Source organism: Rhinoraja longicauda, chromosome 26, assembly GCF_053455715.1.
Source record: "Rhinoraja longicauda isolate Sanriku21f chromosome 26, sRhiLon1.1, whole genome shotgun sequence".
Classification (NCBI taxonomy): Eukaryota; Metazoa; Chordata; class Chondrichthyes; order Rajiformes; family Arhynchobatidae; genus Rhinoraja; species Rhinoraja longicauda.
The window spans coordinates 16,800,566-16,825,569 of record NC_135978.1 but is presented as its reverse complement, the minus strand read 5'-3'; the positions used below and the strand labels follow the sequence as shown (position 1 = coordinate 16,825,569).

Genomic DNA, 25,004 nt, shown 5'->3' with positions numbered 1-25,004 from the left:
GGATGTGCAAAATCCACATTTAATCTGACATAAACATTGTGGCCCCCACCGGCCACTGAATCAACACCAACAGTGACCATAATGATCTGACCCAAGAGCACTGCTCTCTCAATGCAAACGAGTGACCAAACATTTTACAGCTTGTTTATTGCTGCGGTAATTTGAAGGATAGTCATTTTTGCAGGTCCAAGCATGCCAAAACATGGCAGGTACAAGCATGCAACAACTTTGAATGGAATTTTCAACTGGAATACGTCCGGATGTGGAGAATACAAATACATCGGCAATAGGTTCAGCAACACACTTTCATGTAACGAACTCGGATACAGGAACGTGCAGACTTACTCCCGGGAGGACAAAGATACATGGAAAGTGTTGGGTTCAAGACTTGGGGTTACTGGACCCGGGTCAGACCCGCCCGCGCTCCCGGGACCAGAGACCACGGGCTGTGAAGGGAAGGACCATGTAGTGGTTGTATCTGCTCCAACACCCACCGCACACAACAGCCGCGTTAGGACGTCTGTGCGTGAGAGCGAACGGGTCAGTGGGGGCGTCTCCCAGTGAAGTTTCCTGCCGTTCCCTCCCCTCCCTCCCTCCAGTTAGTTTGTCGCTCGTTGTCTCCGGGGAACATGGAGTTGTGGGCTCTCCCCGAGGTGGTGCTCAGGGTGTTTGGTGGGTTCCCGGTGCTGGCCGTGTTCTGCACCGTCTTTGCCCTGGCCTTTGACTTGATGAAGAGGAGGAAGAAGTGTGGCAACTACCCTCCCGGGCCCCGGGCTCTGCCTTTCCTCGGCAACCTGCTGCAAGTGGATCTGCACAACCCGCACCTCTCATTCGCAAAGGTAAAGACAGCGAGTGGGAGGGGGAGGGGGGGGGGGGGGGGGGGGAGGGAGAGAGGGAGGGAGAGAGAGAGAGAGAGCGAGACCGTGGGAAGGGAGCGGCCACTAAGGCATATATTGTCGTTGGAATTACGGAGACGTGGCTCCATGGTGACCGAGGCTGGGAGCTAAAGATGCAGGGGTATTTAATATTCAGGAAGGATAGACAGAAAGGAAAGGAAGTTGCATTGCTGGTTAAAGAGGAGATTAGTGCAATAGCAAGGAAAGACATTAGCTTGGATGCTGCAGAATCGTACTGCGAAATAGCGAAGGGCAGAAAACGCTTGTTGGAGTTGTATACAGACCACCAAACAGCAATAGGGAGGTTGGGGATAGCGTCAAGCGGGAAATTAGGGATGCGTGTAGCAAAGGTACAGCAATAATCATGGGTGACTTTAATAATGATTGGACCAACCAAATTAGTAGCAGCGCTGAGAAGGGGGATTTCCTGGAATGTATGTGGGATGGTTTTTCAATCCAATATGTAGAAGAACCGACCAGAGGAAAGGCCATCCGAGACTAGGTATTGTGTATTGGGGAAGGATTAGTTAGCGATCATGGTGCAGAGCCTCTTGGGCAACAGCGATCATAATATGGTGGAATTCTGCATTAGGATGGAGAGTGACACGGTTAATTCAGAGATTAGGGTCCTGAACTTAAAGAAAGGAGACTATGAAAGTATGAGATGGGAATTAGCTAGGATATGCTGGCAAATTATACTTAAAAGGTTGACGGTGGAGATGCAATGGCAAAGATGTAAAGACAGCATGGATGAACTCCAAAAATAGTTCATCCCTGTCTGGCAAAAAATAAAATGGGGAAGACGGTTCAGCAGTGGCTTACGAGGGAAGTCACGGATAGTGTTAAATCCAAGGAAGAGGCATATAAATTGGCCAGAGGAAGCAGCAAACCGGAAGAATGGGAACAATTTAAAACTCAACAGAGGAGGACAAAGGGGTTAATTAAGAGGGGGTTAAAGAGCATGAAAGAAAGCTTGTGAGGAATATTAAAACTGACTCTAAAAGCTTCTTTAGATATGTAAAAAGGAAAGTGTTGGTGAAGACAAATGTAGGTCCCTTACAATCAGAGATAGGTAAATTTCTAATGGGAAATAACGAAATGGCAGTCCATTTAATGGCAGTCCTCTTTCTTACAGTTTGGCTTTCTGCCCAACCAATTGTTCAAGCGCATTTGATTGCAACATGCGCCTTAATTTAGTTAAACAAAGAAACTGACAAGTTACTAAAGAACTTTGGGTCTGTCTTCATTAAGGAACACACAAAAAATCTCCCAGAAATACTAGGAGACCGAGGATCTAGTGGAAGGGAGGAACTTAAGGGAATCCACATTAGTCAGGAAATCATGTTCAGTAAACTGTTGGGACTGAAGGCAGATAAATCCCTAGGGCCGAATGGTCTGCATCCCAGAGTACTCAAGGAGGTGGCCCTAAAAATCGTGGGTGCATTGGTGATCATTTTCAAATGTTCTCTCGACTCTGGATCAGTTCCTGTGGACTGGAGGGTTGCCATTGTAACGCCACTTTTTAAGAAAGGAGGGATAAAGAAAACAGGGAATTATAGACCAGTTAGCCTTACATCGGTACTGGGGAGGATGCTGGAGTCGATTATTAAAGATGTTATAGCAGCACATTGGGAAAGCAGTGACAGGATCGGTCAAAGTCAGCATGGATTTAGGAAGGAGAATTCATGCTTGACTAATTTTTTGAGGATGTAACAAGTAGAATGGATAAGGGAGAGCCAGTGGATGTGGTGTATCTGGACTTTCAAAAAGCCTTTGACAAGGTCCCACACATGTGATTAGTGTGCAAAATTAGAGCACATGGTATTGGGGGTAGGGTATTGACATGGATAGAGAACTGGTTGGCAGAGAGGAAGCAAAGAGTAGGTGTTAACAGGTCCTTTTCAGAATGGTAGGCAGTGGGGTGCCGCAAGGCGTGGTGCTGGGACCCCAGTTATTTACAATATATATGAACGATTTAGATGAGGGTGTAGTGGATCTGGACGCAGTAGGAATCAGGCAAGACGCCAGGTAGGTATTAACAGTAATTTTAATGCAGCAACACAACATCCACACCCTTTTCGGTCTCAAGCACGAGTTCTCTCTCTAGCCCCTTCAGGCAAACCCCGTAGCACTAATCCCTTCCCCCAGCCCTGTCTAACCCGTGCCGAGGGGGATGATCCAGGGAGTGGCCTAATCCCCAGGCACCGCCACAGGACCCCCCCCCCCCAAGAACCGGAGGCACAAAACGGACAGGGGGACGTATGAGACGACCAGCCCGTGTGTGCACCACAGCGGTCGCAGGAACCGGAACCACCCTGCTAGGCGAAGAATGCCGCGGGGACGCTGGCGGTAAGGGCCGGGACGCAGGACGACCCCGAGGGCGAGGCCGCGCCAGTAGGACCGGCCGGCTAATGTCCACGTGCGCCGGCTTCAGCCGCAAAATAGAGACCGTCTAAGGGCGACCCCCCATGTCCAAAACGAAGGTGGCAGAGCCACGCTCAAGCACCAAGAATGGTCCTTCATACGGACGCTGACGGGGCGTCCGGTGTGCATCCCGGCGCAGGAAAACAAACGGACAGTCATGCAGAGCGGAAGGGACGTGCGACCGAACCCAACCGTGGCGAGACGTTGGCACCGGTGCCAGCTTGCCCACCGTCTCCTGAAGGCGTTGCAGGGCAGCCGATGGTTGTCCTGCCAGACCCTGGGCGGATGGAACGAACTCACCGGGCACTGTCAGCGGGGCCCCGTACACCAATTCAGCCGAGGAGGTGGCCAGGTCCACTTTGGGCACAGTGCAGACACCCAGCAACACCCACGGCAACGCGTCGACCCAGTCCGGGCCAACGAGTCGGGCCTTCAGGGCAGCCTTGAGCTGCTGGTTGAAGCTCTCCACCAGGCCGTTTGCCTGCGGATGGTACGCCGCGGTGCGGTTCAGGTTAACCCCCAGTAGCTGAGCCATGGCCGACCACAGTTCGGAGGTGAATTGTGGCCCCCGACACTCCAAATCTGGCAATCCAGTGTGCCGCCAAGGCACGGGCACAAGTAGCGGCAGAGGTGTCCGGCAGTGGAACTGCTTCTGGCCACCGCGTGAAATGGTCCACCACGGTCAGGAGGTGGGTGAAGCCCCGAGAAGGCGGCAGCGGCCCCACGATGTCCACGTGGATGTGGTCAAATCGCAGGCGAGGGACGATGAACTACTGGAGCGGCGCTCACACATGCCGCTGTACTTTGGCAGTTTGGCACGGGATGCAGATGCGCGCCCAATGCCCAACCTGTTTACGTAACCCGTGCCACACGAAACGGGAAGCCACGAGGGCCGTGGCGAGGAGGGGGACGCGTTTACCATAGCGGATGTCATCATGCGAAGGGGGAAGAACGCTCACCTCAACGGACAGAGAAACGGAGAGTCATCCGTAAGATATGGGTCGCCCGCTCGGCCTCGCTGAGGCTGAACTTCCTGAGGAGAAAGGCCTTGAGGCCCTCATACTTGTTACCAGCCGGGGGGGCGCGGAGGAAAGGTCTGACCCATCGCGCGGTGGCCTGGTCGAGGGCGCTGATAACGTAAAAGTACTTGGTGGCGTCGGATGCAGTATAATGTGGATAAATGTAAGGTTATCCACTTTGGTGGCAAGAACTGGAAGGCAGATTATTATCGAAATGGTGTCAGATTAGGAAAAGGGGAGGGGCAATGATACCTGGGTGTGCTTGTACATTAGTCACTGAAAGTAAGCATGCAGGTACAGCAGGCAGTGAAGAAAGTTAGTGGCATGTTGGCCTTCATTGCAAGAGGATTTGAGTTTAGGAGGTCCTACTGCAGTTGTGCAGGGCCCTGGAGAGACCGCACCTGGAGTATTGTGCGCAATTTTGGTCCCCTAATTTGAGGAAGGACATTATTGCAATTGAGGGAGTGCAGCGTAGGTTCACCAGGTTAATTCTCGGGATAGCGGGACTGACAAATGATGAAAGAATGGGTCGACTGTGCTTATATTCACTGAAATTTAGAAGGATGAAAGGGGAACTTATAGAAACATTAAAAATAAATTAAAGGATAGGACAGGCTAGATGCAGGAAAAATGTTCCTGATGTTGGGAAGTCCAGAACCAGGGGTAACAGTTTGAGAATAAGGTGTTGGCCATTTAGGACTGAGATGAAGAAAAATTTCTTCAGCCAGAGAGTTATGAATCTGTGGAATTCTCTGCCATAGAAGGCAGTGGGGGCCAATTCACTGGATGTTTTCAAGAGAGAGATTTAGCTCTTGGGGCTAAAGGAATCAAGGGATCTGGGGAAATAGCATCTTAGGGGTACTGATTTCAGATGATCAGCCATAATCATATTGAATGGCGGTGCTGGCTCGAAGGGCTGAATGCACTGAATGAACTCCTGCACCTATTTTTCAATGTTTCTATGTTCTATGTTTGTCACGCGAAACATTGAGAAACAGGGGTAGGCCATTTAGCGGTAGGCCATTTAAGAATAAGGGGTAGGCCATTTAGGACTGAGATGAGGTAAAACCTTTTCACCCAGAGAGTTGTGAATCTGTGGAATTCTCTGCCACATAAAGCAGTGGAGGCCAATTCACTGGACGTTTTCAAGAGAGAATTAGATTTAGGTCTTAGGGCAAATGGAATCAAGGAACATGGGGAAAAAACAGGAATGGGGTATTGATTTTGGATGATCAGCCATGATCATATTGAATGGTGGTGCTGGCTCAAAGGGCCAAATGGCCTACTCCTTCAACTATTTTCTATGTTTCTGACAGCACCTCATATACCATTTGGGGAGCTTACAATCCAACAGTATGAATTCTCCACTTTTAAGTAACTCAGCGGGTCAAGCAGCATCTCTGGAGGACATCAACAGGTGATCTTTCTGGTTTGGACATTTCTTCAGACTGATTTTAGTAGGCGGGAGAAAGCTGGAAAAGGGACCTGGGATAGGCTAAACCTGGCAAGTGATAGGTGGATACAGTTGAGGGAAAGGGTTGTTGGCAGATGGTTGGAGTAAATGGCGAAGTTAGAGGTGATAAAAAAACAAAAGGATGTCAGATAGGAGACAAGATGTGCCACTTGGGTGGAAAGTGATGGGGGGGGTCGATGTAGGCTGGTAGAATGGAGGAGGGGGAAGGGGTAATGGGGAAAAAAATCATTTTCAACTTTAGCCTTTGTCACTTCCTCAACTCACCTGCATATCAGACCCCCTCGCCTGTATCCACCTATCATTTGCCAGGCTTTGTTCCACCCCTTCCTCTTTTCCATTTTTCACCCCCTAATACATTCAGCCTGAAGAAGGGTCCTGAACCGAAACATTGCTTATCCATTCTCGACTGCCTGGCCCACTGAGTTATTCCACCACTTTGGGTTCTGAACAAATGTATGTTTCTTTGCCTCAGAAGAGGGAGTGGAGAAGTCCTCAGATGAAATCAGTGTCGTAACAGTTTAACGCAGAAGGGTATCTATCGGCAATGAGGTCGCATTGTGGCCTGCGTTTGTGTTTATCCCTTGTATGCTCCCCGTGTTTCAGCTGTGTAGCCAGGCTTTTGTGGGGCGGCTCGGCATCTGTCCATCCGCGACTGGATAAGTAAGTATAACAGCCGGGGAATCAATGGCACGAGTAATTCACCTCATTGCTCCCGGCATCCCAACGCTAATAGCAACAGGGGCACAGAATAAACTAGTGCACTAGTGAGAACTTTGCGACTGTTCTGTCTTTGTTTAATGTTGCATTTGGCCTCCGTGAGTGAGTTACAATGACAGCCTCGTGCTTTCTCCCGTCTCCTCCACTTTAAGCTGCGGAAACAGTACGGCGATGTGATGAGCTTAGACTTTGGGTGGACAAACGTGGTGGTGTTGAGCGGCTACAAGGCCCTGAAAGAGGCGCTGGTGAAGAAATCTGAAGATTTTGCGGACCGGCCAGTTCTCCCAATATATGAAAAGATCTTTAAGCGGATTGGAGAAGGTGAGTGTGAAGTGGGCTCCAGAGACAGTGCTGGGCACCAGGCTCAGAGGGACCAGGAATTGTCAGATTCAACTGTCGGCATGATGAATGCATCCTCAACCTCGCCATCTGAGTGCCCCGGGAAACACGCCTGCCAGAGCACCTTGAGAGGACAGGTGCAGCCTCCATGGGAAGGGGAAACATTACTTACATGGTGGTGGATGGGGAATGCTGATGGGGAACCCTGGATAAGCCTGATACTTGGAATGCAGGTCCACTGGATAGAAACTTGTAAAACAGGTGCAGGAGTAGGCCATTAAGCCCTTCGAGCCAGCACCGTCATTCAATATGATCACGGCTGATCATCCAAAATCAGTACCCCGTTCCCGCTTTTTCCCCATATCCCATGATTCCGTTAGCCCGAAGAGCTAAATCTAACTCACTCTTTGTCAGGGGGCCAGCAATTATCTCCCCTACCTTACAGAGCAGCCTAGGCTACATCTCGGGTCCCGGAGGATTTTGAGGTGGAATTGCCAATGCACACCCTTTGGGACCAAGCAGGTCGATCAGTGCCACATTCCTATCCACATTTTTTCAAATCTTTTTGTCACTGAAAATCCTATAGATTGCTTAATCCTGTCTCATGGAGCAGAATATTAACACAATTATATGCTATGAGAAAGAGGATTGTAGGCATACTGTGACTAACCCCCACCACAAAGAGGGCCGGCATTATTCCTCCAATTTCCACGGGTTCGATTCTACGGACGGGCTGAAACCAACTTGAATGAAACAACATTCTCATGTTCTGTAGGGATGCTGCCTGACCCACTGAGATGCTCCAGCATTGTGTGTCTGTCTATGGATGTAACTATATTCCTGCTACCTCCATCCAGGTATTGTTCTAGCAAAGTATGGTCCCTGGTGGAAAGCGCAGAGAAAATTTGCACTTTTGACGCTGAAAAATTTTGGGCTCGGAAAGAAGTCTCTTGAATTGCGAATTGTGGAAGAGGCTGGATTTTTAAACCAGGCATTTGAAGGTGAACAAGGTGAGTTAATCCTGTGGAAGCCATTGCCTTATTTTTATTGTTGCACTACTTAGTAACGTAGAAAATAGGTGCAGGAGTAAGCCATTTGGCCCTTTGAGCTATCATCATCAATATGATCATGGCTGATCATCCAAAATCCGTACCCCGTTCCTGCTTTTCCCCCATATCCCTTGATTCTGTTAGCCCTCAGAGCTAAATCTAACGCTCTCTTGAAAACATCCAGTGAATTGGCGTATTGTGGCAGAGAATTCCACAGATTCATAACGCTGGGTGAAAAATACTTTCCTCATCTCAGTCCTAAATGGCCTACCCTTTATTCTTAAACTGTGACCCCTGGTTCTGGACTCCCCCAACACAGGAGCCATTTTTCCTGCATCTAGCCTGTCCAATCACTTAAGAATTTTATGTTTCGACATGATCCCCTCTCATCCTTCTAAATTCCAGTGAATACAAGCCCAGTCGACCCACTCTTTCATCATATGTCAGTCCCGCCATCCCTGGAATTAACCTGGTGAACCTACGCTGCACTCCCTCAATAGTAAGAATGTCCTTCCTCAAATTAGGAGACCAAAACTGCACACAATACACCAGGTGTGGTCTCACCAGAGTACAACTGCAGTGGTACCTGCTTTCTCCTAAACTTAAATCCTCTCGCAATGAAAGTCAACATCCCATTAGATTTCTTTCCTGCAGTTAATTTCACAATTCACTGCAGTCTATTTCTTCACAATTTCTATTGTTTGTATGATCTTAACTTTGGAAAAAAATCTAATTTATTACCACCCTTTTGCTCCACACATCCATTCAGGTTGCCCTTTTGATCCTCACATCCCGTTAACTTATGCAAACTCAAATATTATCTGTTCGATTATCTTCGGAGATCGTTTTGAGTATCATGATGAACATTTCCTTGGATTTTTGCACACACTTGAAGAAAGCTTTGTATTGGAAGGTGGATTTTGGGGCCAGGTAAGGCAAGTTGTTCATTTGACAATGTACCACTTGTGGGCAATGTAGTGCTCTGCCGATAGATCGTCTCAAATGTATTCCAGCTGGTGTTTGTAGAGAGAAAATAACTGAGTAAATATTATAGATAGGTAACTTGCGGCAGAACTGGACAGTTCCGATATAAACAGACGATGCAAGTTATGTGAAGTTGTTGAGATTGATATCGAGTCCAGAAGTTTGGAATATGTTTGAAAGGAAGTCGAAATATATGGAATCCAGCAGGTCCTTCTTCAGATATGGGGCCCAAAACTGCACACAATATTCCAAATGAGGTCTGACCAGTGCCTGACTCGGCTTTCCATCCTTGCTTTTATATTCTAGTCCTCTCAAAATGAATGCTAAAATTGCATTTGCCTTCCTTACCACTAACTCAACCTGCAAATTAACCTTTTGGGAATCCTGCACCGGCACGCCCAAGTTCCTTTGCACTTCCGATTTCTGAATCCTTTCTTTATTAAGAAATTAGTCTAAACTTTTAAACCTTCTACCAAAGTGCATGACCGTTCACTTTGTTACACCACTTCTTTGCCAACTATCTCAACATGTCCAAGTCCTTCTGCAGACTTCTTGTTTCATCAACACCACCTGCCTCTCCACCTATCTTTGTATCATCCGCAAACTTGGCCACAAAGTGATCAATTTCCTTTGGGTTCCAACCTGAAAAGTCACCAATGCATATTCTCCAGAGATGCTACCTGACCCAGCACTTTGTATCTTTTTTGGTAAACAAACATCCACAGTTCCTTGAGTCCTTTTCCGTTCCAATTCTGATGAAGGTTTCTGCACCTGAAATATTAACTCTGTTTCTCTCACCACTGATGCTGTCTAACCTGCTGAGTGTTTCTGTTTTAATTCCACATTTCCAGCATCTACAGTTTTTTTCCCAAAATTTGCGAGGAGGAACTTCTCCCGAAATATTGTCAAGTGATGATAATGGATCAGATATTAGAAAATAAGACCTTAAAGACTGATTGCCATCCAGTGATCTGCTAGTGTCCAAAAATGTTAAGATGGTCGGAAATGCATTGTAGTCATTCTGACAACCCTGTGACAAGCAATGATATAATGATATTGGGATCTGAAATACAACAGATCAATTAGACATTTACCCTAGTAATTGGAGTGGGACAACTGGACGTCTGAGCTGTAGAGAGTGAAGGAGGGCTCTTTGACCGAGTCCTGATGCAGGGTCTCAAGTTGTGTTTGATTTTAAAGGCGCACCAACTATCTCAATATTTGGTGACTCAATTACCTTAGTTCAGTAGCACCTCTGCCGGAGCGAGGGGCTCCGTCACTGGCAATGGCAGCTGCCAACGTAGGCTCTACCATGGATCATGACTGTACCGGCCCTGCTACCGGACAACCCGTCCACACATGGACGTAGAGAATGTAAGGGAGGCTTCCCACATTGTGACATCGCTGCACATCCAACCCACCGGCCACTCGATTCTCCCTGGTGTCTTGAACAGTTCTGGTGAAACCTCTTGATACTGGACACTGCTCCCAACTTCCCTTGTTCAACGATCCCACCAGGTTATAGAAACCGATTTGATCCGTTGTTACCACCCGGACGAGACTGTCCAAGGCAGTCACGGCGCCAAGCGGAAGAGGGCTCTGCCCGAGCCGGCTGCCGGCCCCTTGTCCTGGGTTACGTCCGCACCCCGGTGGTTTTAGAAAGGGAATACACGTCGTCCACGGGCATGCTGGGGGATTTCCGGGCCCACTGGGCACTGCGAGGGGTGGAATGTATCCTCAATAAGGATGGCGTTATAGTTGTATAGTAGTTTATTCCAAAGATTTGTCGTGGGTTTTGTTTTGATTTATTTCACTACTGTAAATATTATTGTAAATAATTGATTAAATTATTTTTGGTTAAAGAAAGGCAGCGACTCACCGGAACATCCCACAGCCACCAGTGACGGCCGGGCATAGATGACACCACAGGGCACGGCCTGTCCCATGCGGCAGAACTGACTATAATAAACCCACACCTTCCGTTACATCCTTTTTTTTTTTTTTTAAATATTTTATTTAAGTTTTAACAGAACCCATACGTTATACATTTTACATTCCTTAGTAAACAATAGTCACTGACCTATAACTTCGATTATACCCGTATTGTTCTGTATTTTCTCCCCTCCCCCCCACCCCCCCACCCCCCAGTTCAAAAGAAGGAAAAAGAAAAAGCAGAAGAAAGAAAGAAAAAGAAAAACCTGGAGTCCCGAGGGAGTCACTTCCGAGTAATTCCTTTTTAAATTCTTGTTAGGTATCAAAGCAATCCTGAATTTAACTACTTCCTATTCTTAATCCTAGCTTTGCCATGAATGGGTTCCACACCTTCAAAAAGAAGTCATATCCATTTCTCAGATTATACGTTGCTTTTTCTAATGGGATACAACTCCGCATTTCTGCATGCCATCTTTCAAATCTTATTTCATTTTGTTCCTTCCGTTACATCCTGACAGTGACAGTGAAAACTAACTTTTTGTTCATTATTTTAGGAAATCTCAAAGGATTGAGAAAAATGTATTTAATTTCAAATCCTGTCTTTGTTTCAGATGACGAATGCCTTGCCCTTTATTCAACACCTCCCGGGCCCACATCAGAAAATATTTGAAAATCAAAATAAACTCACTCAATTTTTACAAACAATAATCACAAGGCACAAAGAATCATGGGACCCAGATGATCCCAGGGACTTCATTGATGCTTTCTTTACACAACAGGAGAAGGTAGGTGAGGATTACTGGGGTATTCTAGGCACAGTGCTTTATGTGGTCGTGTTTCCCATCCTTTCCCATGTCGCTGCCTCCTTGGTGGGGAAGGGACGGTAATTGCAGTGCCCAACACTAGGTAGTGTTTACCTGTACCTCCTTAGATTGTGAGGCCAGAAACAATATCCCAGGTGCAGTCTCACCTGGGCCCTATATAATGGAGCAAAACATCTCTCGTTGTACTCAAATCCTCTTGCTATGTCTTTACTTTCTGAAATACTTTGTCTATTTGCATGTTCACCTTCAGAGATTCATCATGGAGTTTATAGCAGAGAAACAGTCCACGTTGACCATTGTACAATCTCTTCTGGTCCAATTTCCATGCATTTGGGCCATAATGCATCCATTTCTCTCTGCTATGGCCTGATTCTCTTCCCTCCCAGTACCCAGTGTTAACTAATCCTGATCCCAAGGACCTTCTTCAAGTCTCCTCTCAAATTTCCTCAAGATGTGAGCTGTCTAATCTTGTGGCTGAAGCCCCATAGGATTTTTTTCCCAGGACCTTCACATCTTCCCTGAGTGTTCCGGCCAGAATTGGATGTTCATCTTCAGTTGTCATCTCACCAGTGCATTATACCATTTCAGGGCACTTTTAGCGCAAGATGACTGACTTTAGCACCCTTCCGATGATCTACCTTTGATTTGAAATCTTAACAATGATTCTCTTATTTGCATCATAGACGAAACACATCCCCAACACAAGTTTTCTGGAGTCCAAGATGGTAGGAACATTATTGAGCCTTTTTGCTGCAGGTACAGAGACAACCTCCACCACCCTAAACTGGGCCTTGCTCTTCATGGTGCTCTATCCTGATGTACAGTGTAAGTGTAACAATGTCTCTGCCACATTATCAGGGATGCTCTTGAGTTGATGCAAGATATGGAGGAGCAGTGCAAAAGTTTTAAAAGAGGAAGAAGTAGGGTATTAGGGAAGGTATCTGCAAATAGCCTAGAGTTTAAAGATAACAGGCCCTTCAGTCCACCGAGTCTCCACTGACCATTGATCACCTGTTCACACAAGTTGCATGTCATCCCACTTTCGCATCCTATACACTTGGGACAATTTTACAGAAGCCAATCAAAGCTGCACATCTTTGAAATGTGGGAGGAAACCGAAGCACCCAGAGAAAACCCACACGGTCACAGGGAGAAGATACAAACTCCGGAGAGACAGCACCCACAGTCAGGATCAAACCTGGATCGCTGGCGGTGTGAGGCAGCAGCTCTACCATTGCACTACTGTGCTGCCCTCCAGTATTGCAGTTCATTTTGTCACTGATTGCAATGATTCAATAAGGTATCAACACCAGGTCTTGAAACCTTAAGTTCATGAAAACCCATTATGTAAATTTGCATCCCAATGACATTTGTTTGATCTTATTCTGCATAAATTGGCTGCTGTAGGTCATAGGTTGAGGTGGTCACTATAATACCAGAATTTATTTTACCAGGAATGCTTTTGGGGACATTTTGAGGGAGTGACAATGAAAACACCAGTATCTTTGGTGAACTGAAACTCAAAATGAGTTCTTGCTTTGTTCCTGCAGCCCAAGTCCATGAGGAGATTGACAGAGTCATTGGGAATGGGAGGAAGCCGAAGTTGGAAGACCGTGAGGAAATGCCATTCACTAACGCAGTTATCCACGAAACCCAACGCTTAGGAAATATTGTTCCAATTTCACTGCCTCATGAAACATACAGAGACACCGAGGTCATGGGTTACACCATTCCCAAGGTACGATCTAGAGCTAATCTTGAATGTTCGACTCCCTCTGTACAGTAGAGGCACAAACCAACAACTCCAATTGTTCTCAGGTCCTGTTGCTGACTAATTTGTCTCTCCTTAAATGACTTTTAGGGAACAACAATCTTTCCAAACATTACCTCAGCCTTGTATGATGAAGATGTTTGGTTGACTCCACGTGAGTTTAATCCGGGACATTTCCTGAATTCGGACAGGATGTTTGTGAAGCCGGAAGCTTTCATCCCATTCTCTGCAGGTAATGTAGGATTTATAGATTATTGAATGTATTAAAAGAGGTAACTGTGATCATGGGTATCCAGCTCCATCTTCTGCACTGTGTGATGGGAGTGGGGGAGCTTCCTCCTGGATTTATAAAGTTCAGTTCATCTATAAACTAAAACTCTCGTTTGTTCACTTGTTCCTGAACTACAGCCAAAACGGTACAAGATAGTCCGACAATTCTAGGCTCCCGTTGACCCGTGGTCCTATGGAAGAAATTTCATTGAAATCGGTGTTATATTTTTTAAGTTATTCACATTTTAAGGTTTAAAAAACCGCGCATGCGCAGTCGGGGCTCTGTTGATCTGGTACTTACGTAAGATGGCCACCGCACCCGTGCATGTGCAGAACAAACACGTCCGCGCCTGCGCAGTTGGGGCCCGTTGATCAGGGCCTGGCCACCTGGGCCTCGCGCTGGGCCTGCCTTCGGCGCCCCCGGCTCCCCTTTTCTCCCCGGCCGGCTCAGCGCCTTCCTCATGCCGCCAAGTCCAGCAGCTGAGCAACAGTGGGAGAGACACCGCCGTCTACCACTGAATATCCCCGCACCGGGACGGGACAGGACAGGACTCTCCTCCCCTCCCCCCACCCCCGCTCCACCAATGGCAGCCGCCCGGGCCGGGAGGTGGGTTGGTACGATAACCACGGGTTGATCCCGGGGGTGGAGGGGGGGAGGGAGGGGGAGGATTGGAGGAGGGTTGTGGATGGAAGGAGGGGTGGGGGAGTGGGGGAAGAGGAAGTGGTGTAGGAGAGGCATCCCTAGGGGGGAGAGGTGGTGACAGGGAGAGGTGGGGAGGGGGGATAGGGTGGAGGGGAGTGAGGGAGGAGAGGGTGCTGCACCAATACAGGAGTGGTTTGGGCCCAACGGGTCCACTTGGTCTAGTTAACATCTAAATTTTAGTCAAATGCTAAAATACTTGATGCAGTGCTGAAAGAACACATTTTATGTTGACATAAAGTGAGCAGAATGAGCATTTGCTTAACATTGATAAAGGCTGGGAGTGCAGTGCTTCTGTGAGCGATTAGGCAGGGTAGGTTAAGGCAGGATGACATTTGGGACTCTAGACTGTGATGGTACTCATTTCCGTTCAGTCAGTGTGACTCTGCCAGTGCCTCTCCCGGGTCACTAACCACTCTTGCCCTCACCCCACAGGTCACCGTGTGTGTTTGGGGGAGCAGCTGGCAAAGACGGAGCTCTTCATTTTCTTCACATCCTTGCTCCAACACTTCACCTTCTTTCTCCCGGAAAACGAACCACGGCCAAACTTCAGGGAAGCTAAATACGGAACTACCCTCTGTCCACACCCCTATCATCTCTGTGCTAAAACCAGATGAGATGTAATAGAGGGAAAACTAGTCAGAGGTTGGCGAAGCTGTGGTATTCATTGCCACAGACGGCTGTTGAAACCAGGTTACTGGGTATTTTTATGGTGATAATTAACAGATATTTGATTAGTATGGGTGTCAAGGGTTGTGGGGAGAAGGTTGGAGAATGTGGTTGAGTGAGAAAGATTGCTCAGCCATGATTGAATGGCAGAATAGACTCGATGGGCCAAATGGCCTACTTTTACTCCTTTGATATATAAACTTACGAACCTGGCAGCGTCACAGTACAGAATAGTTCCATCTTATCATACTCACTCACTCCAGGGGCTGGGGGGGCAGTTTCCAAGTGACGGGTTTAAAGGGAGGAATAGTGGGGACATCTCAGATTGGTGCTGCACCACCAACTCGGATATCGCCATTAGGGACACCGTGTCCAGTGCCCATTTTAGGTTCCTGTGCACTCTTGATGTGACCCACTTCCCCACCTAAATAGAGAACCTTCTTCCACCTCCCCTGTCACCCTGACCTCAAACACACCCTGATACCAAACCTATCAAAGTGTCGAGAATTAAATTGTTAAATTTGACCAATTATTCTCAATGTCATGTTAATTTGCACGTCGTGTTATTCAGGTGTGTGTTAGCCTAATAGCACAATGGCTGGTTGTAATCTTGTAATTTGAAAAAAATAAAAATATAAAATAAAGAATGTGCAACCGTCATGCTATTGATGATGTGGACCAATTGATGGTGTTGAACCAACAACAACAGTGACCATAATGATCTGACCCAAGAGCACTGCTCTCCTAATGCAAACGAGTGACCAAACATTTTACAGCTTGTTTAGTGCTGCGGTAATTAGAAGGATCGTCATTTTGCAGGTACAAGCTTTCAAAACGTTGAATGGAAATTTCAACTGGAATACGTTCTGATTCGGAGAATGCAAATACATCGGCAACAGGTTCAACAACACACTTTCATGTAACGAACTCCGATATAGTAGGGTACAGACGAAGACTCCCGAGAGGACAAAGATACATGTAGTTTTGGGTTTAAGACGTGGGGTTACCGGACCCGGGTCAGGCCCGCCCGCGCCCCCTGGGACCAGAGACCACGGCCTGTGAAGGGAAGGACCATGTTGTGGTTGATCTCATATCTGCTCCAAAACCCACCGCACACAACAGCCGCGTCAGGACGTCTGTGCGTGAGAGCGAAGTGGTCAGTGAAGTCTCCCAGTGAAGTTTCCTGGCGTCCCCTCGCCTCCCTCCCTCCCTCCAGTTAGTTTGCCGCTCGTTGTCTCCAGGGAACATGGAGTTGTGAGATGCAAATTTGAGTGCTCACAATTACGATGCTCGAGACAATCTAGAGAAACAAGTATTTTATTTGCAAGTCTGCAGAGTTGGGTGCCTTCCCTCTCAAGACACACCGAGGTCGGGAAAATCCCTTCTTTTTATTCACTTCACTTTACAATTGTCACATCTTAAATTCCTCCCCTTCAGGCTCCTTCCAATCGGAGCACTGAGGTGCATAATCTACCGTCACCGTCTCTGTTGCCTCCCACATCATACATCGCATGTACATTTAAATGAGGCATCTTGTCATGCGGGGCTTTTTTGCAATATTCATTTATCTCATTAGGCATGCGCAGTACAGAGTAGTTCATGCCCTCTCCCCTAGTGCTCTGGTCATCTTGCCCTCTCTCCTAGTTCTTTGGATATCTTGCCCTTATCCTCGGAATGTCACTATTTACTCTTTGGATATCTTGCCCTTATCCTTGGAACGTCACTCGTTCCTTGGATATCTTGCCCTCTCCTTGGAACGTCACTAGTTCCTTGGATATCTTGCCCTTATCCTCGGAATGTCACTATTGCCCTTATCCTTGGAACGTCACTAGTTCCTTGGATATCTTGCCCTTATCCTCGGAATGTCACTATTTGTTCTTGCGGTTCTTAGTCAGGTCAGCTATTTCTCATGGTCCTTAGTTTAAATCAATTAACCCTTTTTACTTCTCTCTCACAATCCACCCTTTTTCTTATGCCACGCTACTTTGATTTATACTATTTCCTCCTTTTCTAGTGCTAACAGCAGAGTCTTTGCCTCTCTATATTCCTCCTGCTGGTCATACTGTACTCTACAGGCCATCATGGCGATGTCGTTCTTTGTCAGGGCTGTCTCTATCAATCGCTGAGACAACCCCCGTATGCAGCGAATGATACAACATCCGAATAGACACATCAACCCCATCACAACTACCACTGATGTTAGGGCTGATGTAAAGATGTGCTTCCATTTCCCAAACCAGGAGTCTAGAAACCCGGTCCAGGAGGGAGGTGAGACTTGCTAGGGCTCTTGACACAGACCCATCAGGAGCAGTGTTGTTGGGGATGTAGGTGCAACATTGTTCCCCAAACATCACACACACCCCCCCTTTCTCAGCCAGGAGGATGTCCAAGGCTATGCGATTTTGCCAGGCCATTAGGCTGGTAGCTGTCAGTTGTTCCGCTAATCCTTCAACCGCATCTCGAGTGTAATTTATAAAGCGTTGTTGATTGTAGTATAGGTAGTTTATCCAGTCCACATTTTTATTAATTGTGGACCACCAGAAGAGTATGGACTCAAAGGCTGCAGCTATCTGGTTTCTGGCTTTGAATTCATCGGGTACCCCTCTTGGCACCATATTGCATCGATAGTGTGTGTCAAATGATCCTCTCACCTCTCTCCTTTGTCGTCGGCCTCCTTCATTGAGTTCGACCGCATGCTCTACTGCTATGGTGAAGGGCATCATTAGTTGTGTAAGGGTACAGGTTCCCGTCCATGACCCTGGTAGCCGGGGCCACAGGGTATCCTCTCCGCACCACCACCAGACATCGGCTCTACTGACTATCTGCTTTATCAGCCAGGAGCTACTGAACAGTGACCCCTGTTCCTCAGCTGTAATGTTATACATCTGATTGCAGTTTAGCACCTCCCCCATTTCCTGTCCATCTGGGTTATATCTTGTATAGCACTCAAATCCCTCCTCCCCTAGGGGAATGGTGAATGGCGGAGGTCGAGGGACTTTCCTTTGGCCCTTCGTGTTGTTGTTACTAGCTGGGAATAGGTAATGGTATTTCTGGCAGGTCTCATTCTTTGGTATTATGGGATTCGTGAATAGTTGTAGTATACATGACATAGCCCCAGGTGTCCTATTCCAATTCAGGGGAAATGGTACGGGGACCAGCTGAGGCTTAGCTCCGGCGCAGGCGTAGCAATTGGTTTGTTGCATACTTCTGGCCGTGTACATCATCCAGGTAAGCCAGGTGTTGGTTCCCTTTCCCCCTGTTGGTATTCCCTCCCCATACAATTGCATTAATTCTATTTCTCCTGTTACTATCATTATATTTAAATCCTTAGGCTCATATTCCGTGGTGACATTGCTGACTACAGGTGGTGCTGGGGTAACCCAGGGATCCCTACTCTGACTGTCTTCTATCTGGAACATTGCCGCCTTATCCTCATATTTTACCATATATCCGTCCCGTTCTACCTTTATTTCAAACCTCAGGCATGCGTCCTTCCCTGTTTTATCTGCACATATCCAATACCTACCACTTTCCTTCATTTGAACCCTCTGTATGCTTACATATACACGTCCTGGCAATCACTCATTTGGGTTTTGATATACTCTCCACCTATCAGTTTGATAGGTGGGCTTATGCCACCCCTCTCTAGATGAAGTGAATACCTCGTGCCAATCTTTACAGGGATGGGTGCATACATACATCCTATGACCACACCACCATTTTCCTTCACATACATCAAATGGGATGGTGGTGGCCCTTCTATTCTGTGGTATAGTTATTTTTATGCATGTTACATTACTCACAATCTGGATAACCACCCAGCACCCGATCCACCAGCACAAAGTCTTCATTTTCCGTGCGGGGTCTTGGTGAATACCAAAGTCAATGGCTCCTTTCCTCCACGTGCCATCTACGGGCTGATATTGTCTGGTGGGGCCTCCACGGGACCCTTAAATCGACTTGTGTGTGTCCACCCTTTTTCTTTTGTTCGTACTGCTGTCTCGGTGGTTAATAACACAAGGTAGGGTCCATTCCACCTAGGTCGCAACTTTTCTTCCTTCCACGTTTTTATTAGTACCCAGTCTCCAGCCTTGACTGAGTGAATCGGAAAATCCAGTGGCGGGCTCTGGGCCAATAATCCTTTAGTTTTTAGTTCTGCAAGAGATTGGGATACTGCCAGTAAATAGTTCCTTAAGAACACATCGTTCCCAGGTATTGTTGGGATCCCTTCTATCTTTCCTAAGTACGGGAGCCCGAATAATATTTCATATGGGGATACCCCTATATCTTTCCGAGGTGCCGTTCGGATTTTTAACAAGGCTATCGGAAGGCACTTAGTCCAGGGGAGTCTCGTTTCCTCTACTAACTTGGTGATTTGGGTCTTTAAGGTGCCATTCATTCTTTCCACCTTTCCGGAACTCTGGGGATGCCATGGTGTATGTAATTTCCATTCAATTCCTAATGCTTCACATATCATTTTATGTGTTTTAGAGGCAAAATGGGTCCCTCTATCTGAGTCTATTGTTTCCACAATCCCATATCTGGGTATAATTTGCTCCAATAATACCTTGGCTACCGACTGTGAGGTGGCAGTTACTGTAGGGAATGCTTCTACCCATCTAGTGAAATGGTCTACTACCACTAACAGGTATTTCCATCTCTGTATCCGGGGCAACTCGGTGAAGTCTACCTGTATTCTTTGGAAGGGCCTTATTGCCAATGGTTGTCCTCCTCCTGGGACTGCTCTCATGATTTTTTTGTCGATCCGCTGACATATTACACAACCCCCTATGACTTGTTTGGCCATGGTATACATCCCACGGCAAGCGTAGGTCCTGAGGAGGGTATCACAGAGGGCTTGGGTTCCCCAATGGCTTTGCCCATGCAACCTCCCTAATAACTCCCTTATAATTTCTTTGTTCAATTGCTGCTTTCCATCCGGTGTCCACCATTTCCCATTTGGGGTATGCCGGGCTCCCATTTCTCTCATGTGTTCCTGCTCTTTTTCACCAAAGATAGGTATCTTTTCCTCTGGTTCCCTTAAAGGTATCAGTGACATCATTTCTACCGTCTGATCTGTGGCTGCTCTCTTTGCCACCTCATCCGCTGCCCTATTTCCTCAGACTTCCAGGGTGTTACCCTTCTGATGCCCTGCCACATGTGAAATGGCTACCCGTTCTGGTTTCTGCAAGGCCTCCAGTGTCTGTCCTATCAATTGCTCATGCGCTAATTCTTTCCCCCGAGCTGTTATCATTCCTCGCTCTTTCCAGATCTTCCCAAAGGTGTGTACTACCCCAAAGGCGTATTTTGAGTCGGTATACACTGTTCCTTCCTTTCCCTCCAATAGTTCCAAAGCTCTCATTAGTGCATATAATTCACAAGATTGGGCTGACCAACTATCAGGCAGCCTGCCACTTTCAATTTCCTCCATAGTTTCCCCATTCACTATACCGTATCCACTATATCTTTTTCCATCTATACAGAGTATACAACTGGACCACTACTCTTCCCTCTACCGGTGCTGTGCCTATTCCCAATTGTATTTGTAAATCTCTGCCCATTAAATTTACGCCAGCCTGGGGTACTAAGATCAGGTCCTCTACCAGCTCCCGGTTTCCATACCTTACATTCACTCCTCCTATCTCGGGAGCTACCATCACAGTTCCCCATACCCCGGTTATTTTTACTCTCCCTTGTCCTGCCTCCGTACCTGTTGGTACTTTGGTCACACTTGATCGCTCCGCTCCTGAATCTACCATGAACACCGTATCTTCTCCTTGGAGTCCTATTTTTAAATTTACCAGGGGCTCCCTTCTATAGTCTCTCGACCCCAAGGACAGGAACCCCTGACCCCCCCTATTCATTTTCCATCATACTGTACGTGCGGGACTCCGCTACAAGCTCAGGGCACTCCCTTTTGAAGTGTCCTTCCTTATTACAAAAATAACATTTTGAAGGCCCTGTCCTCCAACCTTGCCCCGTACCCGTATTTCCCCGGCCCCTGCCGTAACCTTCTCCATATCCCCCTCTTCCACGGCCTCTGCCGCCTCCTCTCCCTCTGCCTTGGGCGTAACTCCCCCGCCTTCCTGTACCTCCCTGTTCCTTGTCTACTACTTGCTTTACTGCCTGTAACATAATCTTTGCCTTTCCCTTCTGTTTCTCCTCATCCCTCCGCACGTACACTTTCTGGGCCTCCGTAAGCAACTGAGGTAGTGATCTCTCATTCCAATCATCCATCTTTTCTAACTTTTTCCTCACATCAGGCCAGGATTTAGTCACGAAATTTGCCCTGAGCAGTTGTTGTCCTGCCTCTGATGCCTGCTGATTACATGCCTGTGTTTCTGCGTTGCTGTCTCCCTCATACTCCTCATTTGCTGCCTGACGGGTCCCATAAATCTTTCTGTCCCTGAGGTCCCTGAGGTCCTGCAGCCTTTTGATGTCTGCTTCTAGTTCCCGTGCTTCTTGCTTCATCCTTTCCTTTTCCCGCTGCCCCCTTCTCTGTCTATATTCCTTTATGTCTTGCTCATCGTTCCAAGTTGTGACTTCTCCCTCTATCTCCACTATTCCCTTTTACCAAAGGGCACTGCTTTGTTCCGTCCTGGCTGGAATAGGGAGGGGGATACCCAGGGTCCCATAGGCTGGGGTACAGAGTTGATTTTTTTCTCCTGAAGCTCCTGACTTTCATGCTGTTTTGGGGGTCTTTCACCCTTGTTTGGGGTGGTATTCTTTTCCTGCTATGCTTTCCTCAGCCTTTCTCCTTCTATTCTAAACAATTTAAGTACGTCTAGTTATTTTTCCTTTTTCGTTACTCGGGTTTCTGATTTATCCTTAGGCTTATAGTTCTTAATTAACACTCCCATTTCATCACACATATTTATATCAAAATATAAATATATCAACATTTATATCAAAATTTATATCATATTTATATCATTCCGTGGGCCATTTCGTAACCAATTCATATCATATCATATCATATCATATATATACAGCGCGGAAACAGGCCTTTTTGGCCCACCAAGTCCGTGCCGTCCAGCGATCCCCGCACACTAACACTATTAACACTATCCTACACACTAGGGACAATTTTTACATTTACCCAGCCAATTTACCTACATACCTGTACGTCTTTGGAGTGTGGGAGGAAACCGAAGATCTCGGAGAAAACCCACGCAGGTCACGGGGAGAACGTACAAACTCCTTACAGTACAGCACCCGTAGTCAGGATCGAACCTGAGTCTCTGGCGCTGCATTCGCTGTAAAGCAGCAACTCTACCGCTGCGCTACCGTGCCGCCAATTGTTTTGTCCTTTTTTTTTTTTTTTTCTCAGAGTGTTTTAAAAAAAAAAATTTTTATATCCTCTTTGGATACGGGGAACTTCCTACTTAGTAGTTCAACTGCAGTTATTTTATTCATTGTATTCGTCTTATGTTAGTGCACTTGGTCAGTCAGTTTAAATGCAGTCCTTGTTCTCACTCCGTTCCGTCTCTATAGTCACTGTGCTACCTATTACGCTATTTCTATCTTCTATAGTTCTACTATATTCCTTTAATATTTATTCCGAGGCATCGGCAAGCCTGTGATTTATTCTTCGCTTTCCCCTTACAAGCATAACAACTTTCCTCCAGATTAGGGGAAGCTTTTGAATTAACAAACACATTTAGTGCCTGCCGTACTCAATCCTCATCGGAGCCCAGTCGTGGCCACCAGACTGAACTCCCTTTTATTGGTTCCTTTGGCCAATCAAAATAACAGAACTTAATAATTTTTGTCTTCTCCAATCCCTGGGTTTTTCCCTGCCACCAATGGCTCAGCATTCGCCCCAACGGACTATCAGGCGGAATGCGGGGGTTGGGCTTACCGCCCTTCCCCTCCCTTTTGGGCTTTCCGTTTTCACTGCCCATCCTCCCGATCGGAATTTCCCCTCCGATCTTTTATTCTCCCGATCGGAATTCCCCTCCGATCTTAGCTGTAATCGCCCCAGTAGTACTTAATAGTCAGTTTTCTTACCCGGGTCTTGTGCACAAGAATCACTCGATTTAGCTCCTCGCGATTTCCTGGTCCTCCCACTTGTTTCTCGAGTCTCTGGTCCTGGTATCACTCGCTCAAACCGCTGACGGCAAGCAAGGAGTCTGAGACCGCTGAACTCAGCGGGGTGCACCATCCCTTCTTCCGTATACTCCCGTCAGCCGGCCGGAGTGGCGATCCCGGACGAGCCCCCAAGCTGTGAGATGCAAATTTGAGTGCTCACAATTACGATGCTCGAGACAATCTAGAGAAACAAGTATTTTATTTGCAAGTCTGCAGAGTTGGGTGCCTTCCCTCTCAAGACACACCGAGGTCGGGAAAATCCCTTCTTTTTATTCACTTCACTTTACAATTGTCACATCTTAAATTGCTCCCCTTCAGGCTCCTTCCAATCGGAGCACTGAGGTGCACAATCTACCGTCATCGCCCCTGTTGCCTCCCACATCATACATCGCATGTACATTTAAATGAGGCATCTTGTCATGCGGGGCGTTTTTGCAATATTCATTTATCTCATTAGGCATGCGCAGTACAGAGTAGTTCATGCCCTCTCCCCTAGTGCTCTGGTCATCTTGCCCTCTCTCCTAGTTCTTTGGATATCTTGCCCTTATCCTCGGAATGTCACTATTTACTCTTTGGATATCTTGCCCTTATCCTTGGAACGTCACTAGTTCCTTGGATATCTTGCCCTTATCCTCGGAATGTCACTATTTGTTCTTGCGGTTCTTAGTCAGGTCAGCTATTTCTCATGGTCCTTAGTTTAAATCAATTAACCCTTTTTACTTCTCTCTCACAGAGTTGTGGGCTCTCCCCGAGATGGTGCTCAGGGTGTTTGGCGGGTTCCCGGTGCTGGCCGTGTTCTACACCGTCGTTGCCCTGGCCTTTGACTTGATGAAGAGGTGGAAGAAGTGTGGCAACTACCCTCCCGGGCCAGGGCCGTCTTAACGCATGGGCCTGATGGGCACTTGCCCGGGGCCCCACGGGCATAGGGGCCCCATGCTGATCTGTGTATGTTAAGTGACTTGCAATAAATAAATACTACTTTAAAAATGTAGGTTCAATAAGTGCTTATTTCGCAACATTTTCGGTCACTAAGTGCTTCTCACAGCGATCTGTAAGTGCTTTTCGCAACAATGTAGCACCCTAAGTCCATCGCTAAGTGCTTTTCGGTAAGTGCTTTTCGCCGGCACGACAGGGGGGGGGGGCTGGTAGAGAAAGGGGGGTGGGGGAGAGTAACGGTAGGGGCCCCAGTACACTGCTTTGCCCGGGGGCCCATAATGCTGTACAAACGGCCCTGTCCCGGGCCCCGGGCTCTGCCTTTCCTCGGCAACCTGCTGCAAGGTTTTTTTGCCCTGGTTTATTTTCACCCACATGTTTAGACCGTAATGTTGTATCCTTATTGTTTTGATGTGGTTATGCTTTATTCTTAATTATTAACTGTATGTTTGTGTTGTCATTTGTGAGCGGTGCACCAAGGCACATTCCTTGTATATGCACATACTTGGCCAATAAACATTCATTCATTCATTATTCAAGTGGATCTGCACAACCTGCACCTGTCATTCGCAAAGGAATGACCCTATCCATTACATACACAGGTGATGCTGATTTACTCCAGCACTTTGTGTTTTACTCAAGATTTCAGCATCTGCATTCCTTGTGTTTGCTGCCATCTGCTGTCTATTCCCACAGATTCACAACTCTCTGGGTGAAAAAGTTTTACCTCATCTCATTCCTTAATGGTCTACACCTTATTCTTAAATGGCCTACCGCTAAATGGCCTACCCTAGTTCCTCAATGTTTCGTGTCACAAACATAGAACATGGAAACATAGAAAAATAGGTGCAGGATTATGCCATTCGGCCCTTTGAGCCAGCACCGCCATTCAATATGATCATAGCTGATCAT

At 47.1% G+C, this 25,004-nt stretch overlaps 1 protein-coding gene across 2 annotated transcripts; it reads left to right on the top strand.

Moving 5' to 3' along the window:
- Nucleotides 1-420: 420 nt before the first annotated feature.
- LOC144606505 (cytochrome P450 2D26-like) lies at nt 421-24,117 on the top strand. Of its 2 annotated transcripts, none has more exons than XM_078422710.1 (9): nt 421-839; nt 6,683-6,851; nt 7,727-7,879; nt 8,688-8,848; nt 11,446-11,619; nt 12,342-12,483; nt 13,209-13,396; nt 13,520-13,661; nt 23,893-24,117. In XM_078422710.1, the coding sequence occupies exons 1-9, from the start codon at nt 630-632 to the stop codon at nt 24,039-24,041; spliced, it is 1,488 nt and encodes a 495-aa protein (XP_078278836.1). In that variant the 5' UTR covers nt 421-629; the 3' UTR covers nt 24,042-24,117. The 2 variants fall into 2 exon arrangements, with proteins under 2 accessions (XP_078278836.1, XP_078278835.1); XM_078422709.1 differs by lacking the exon at nt 23,893-24,117 and adding an exon at nt 14,835-15,668 and having other exon boundaries at nt 426-839.
- The last annotated feature ends 887 nt before the right edge of the window (nt 24,118-25,004 follow it).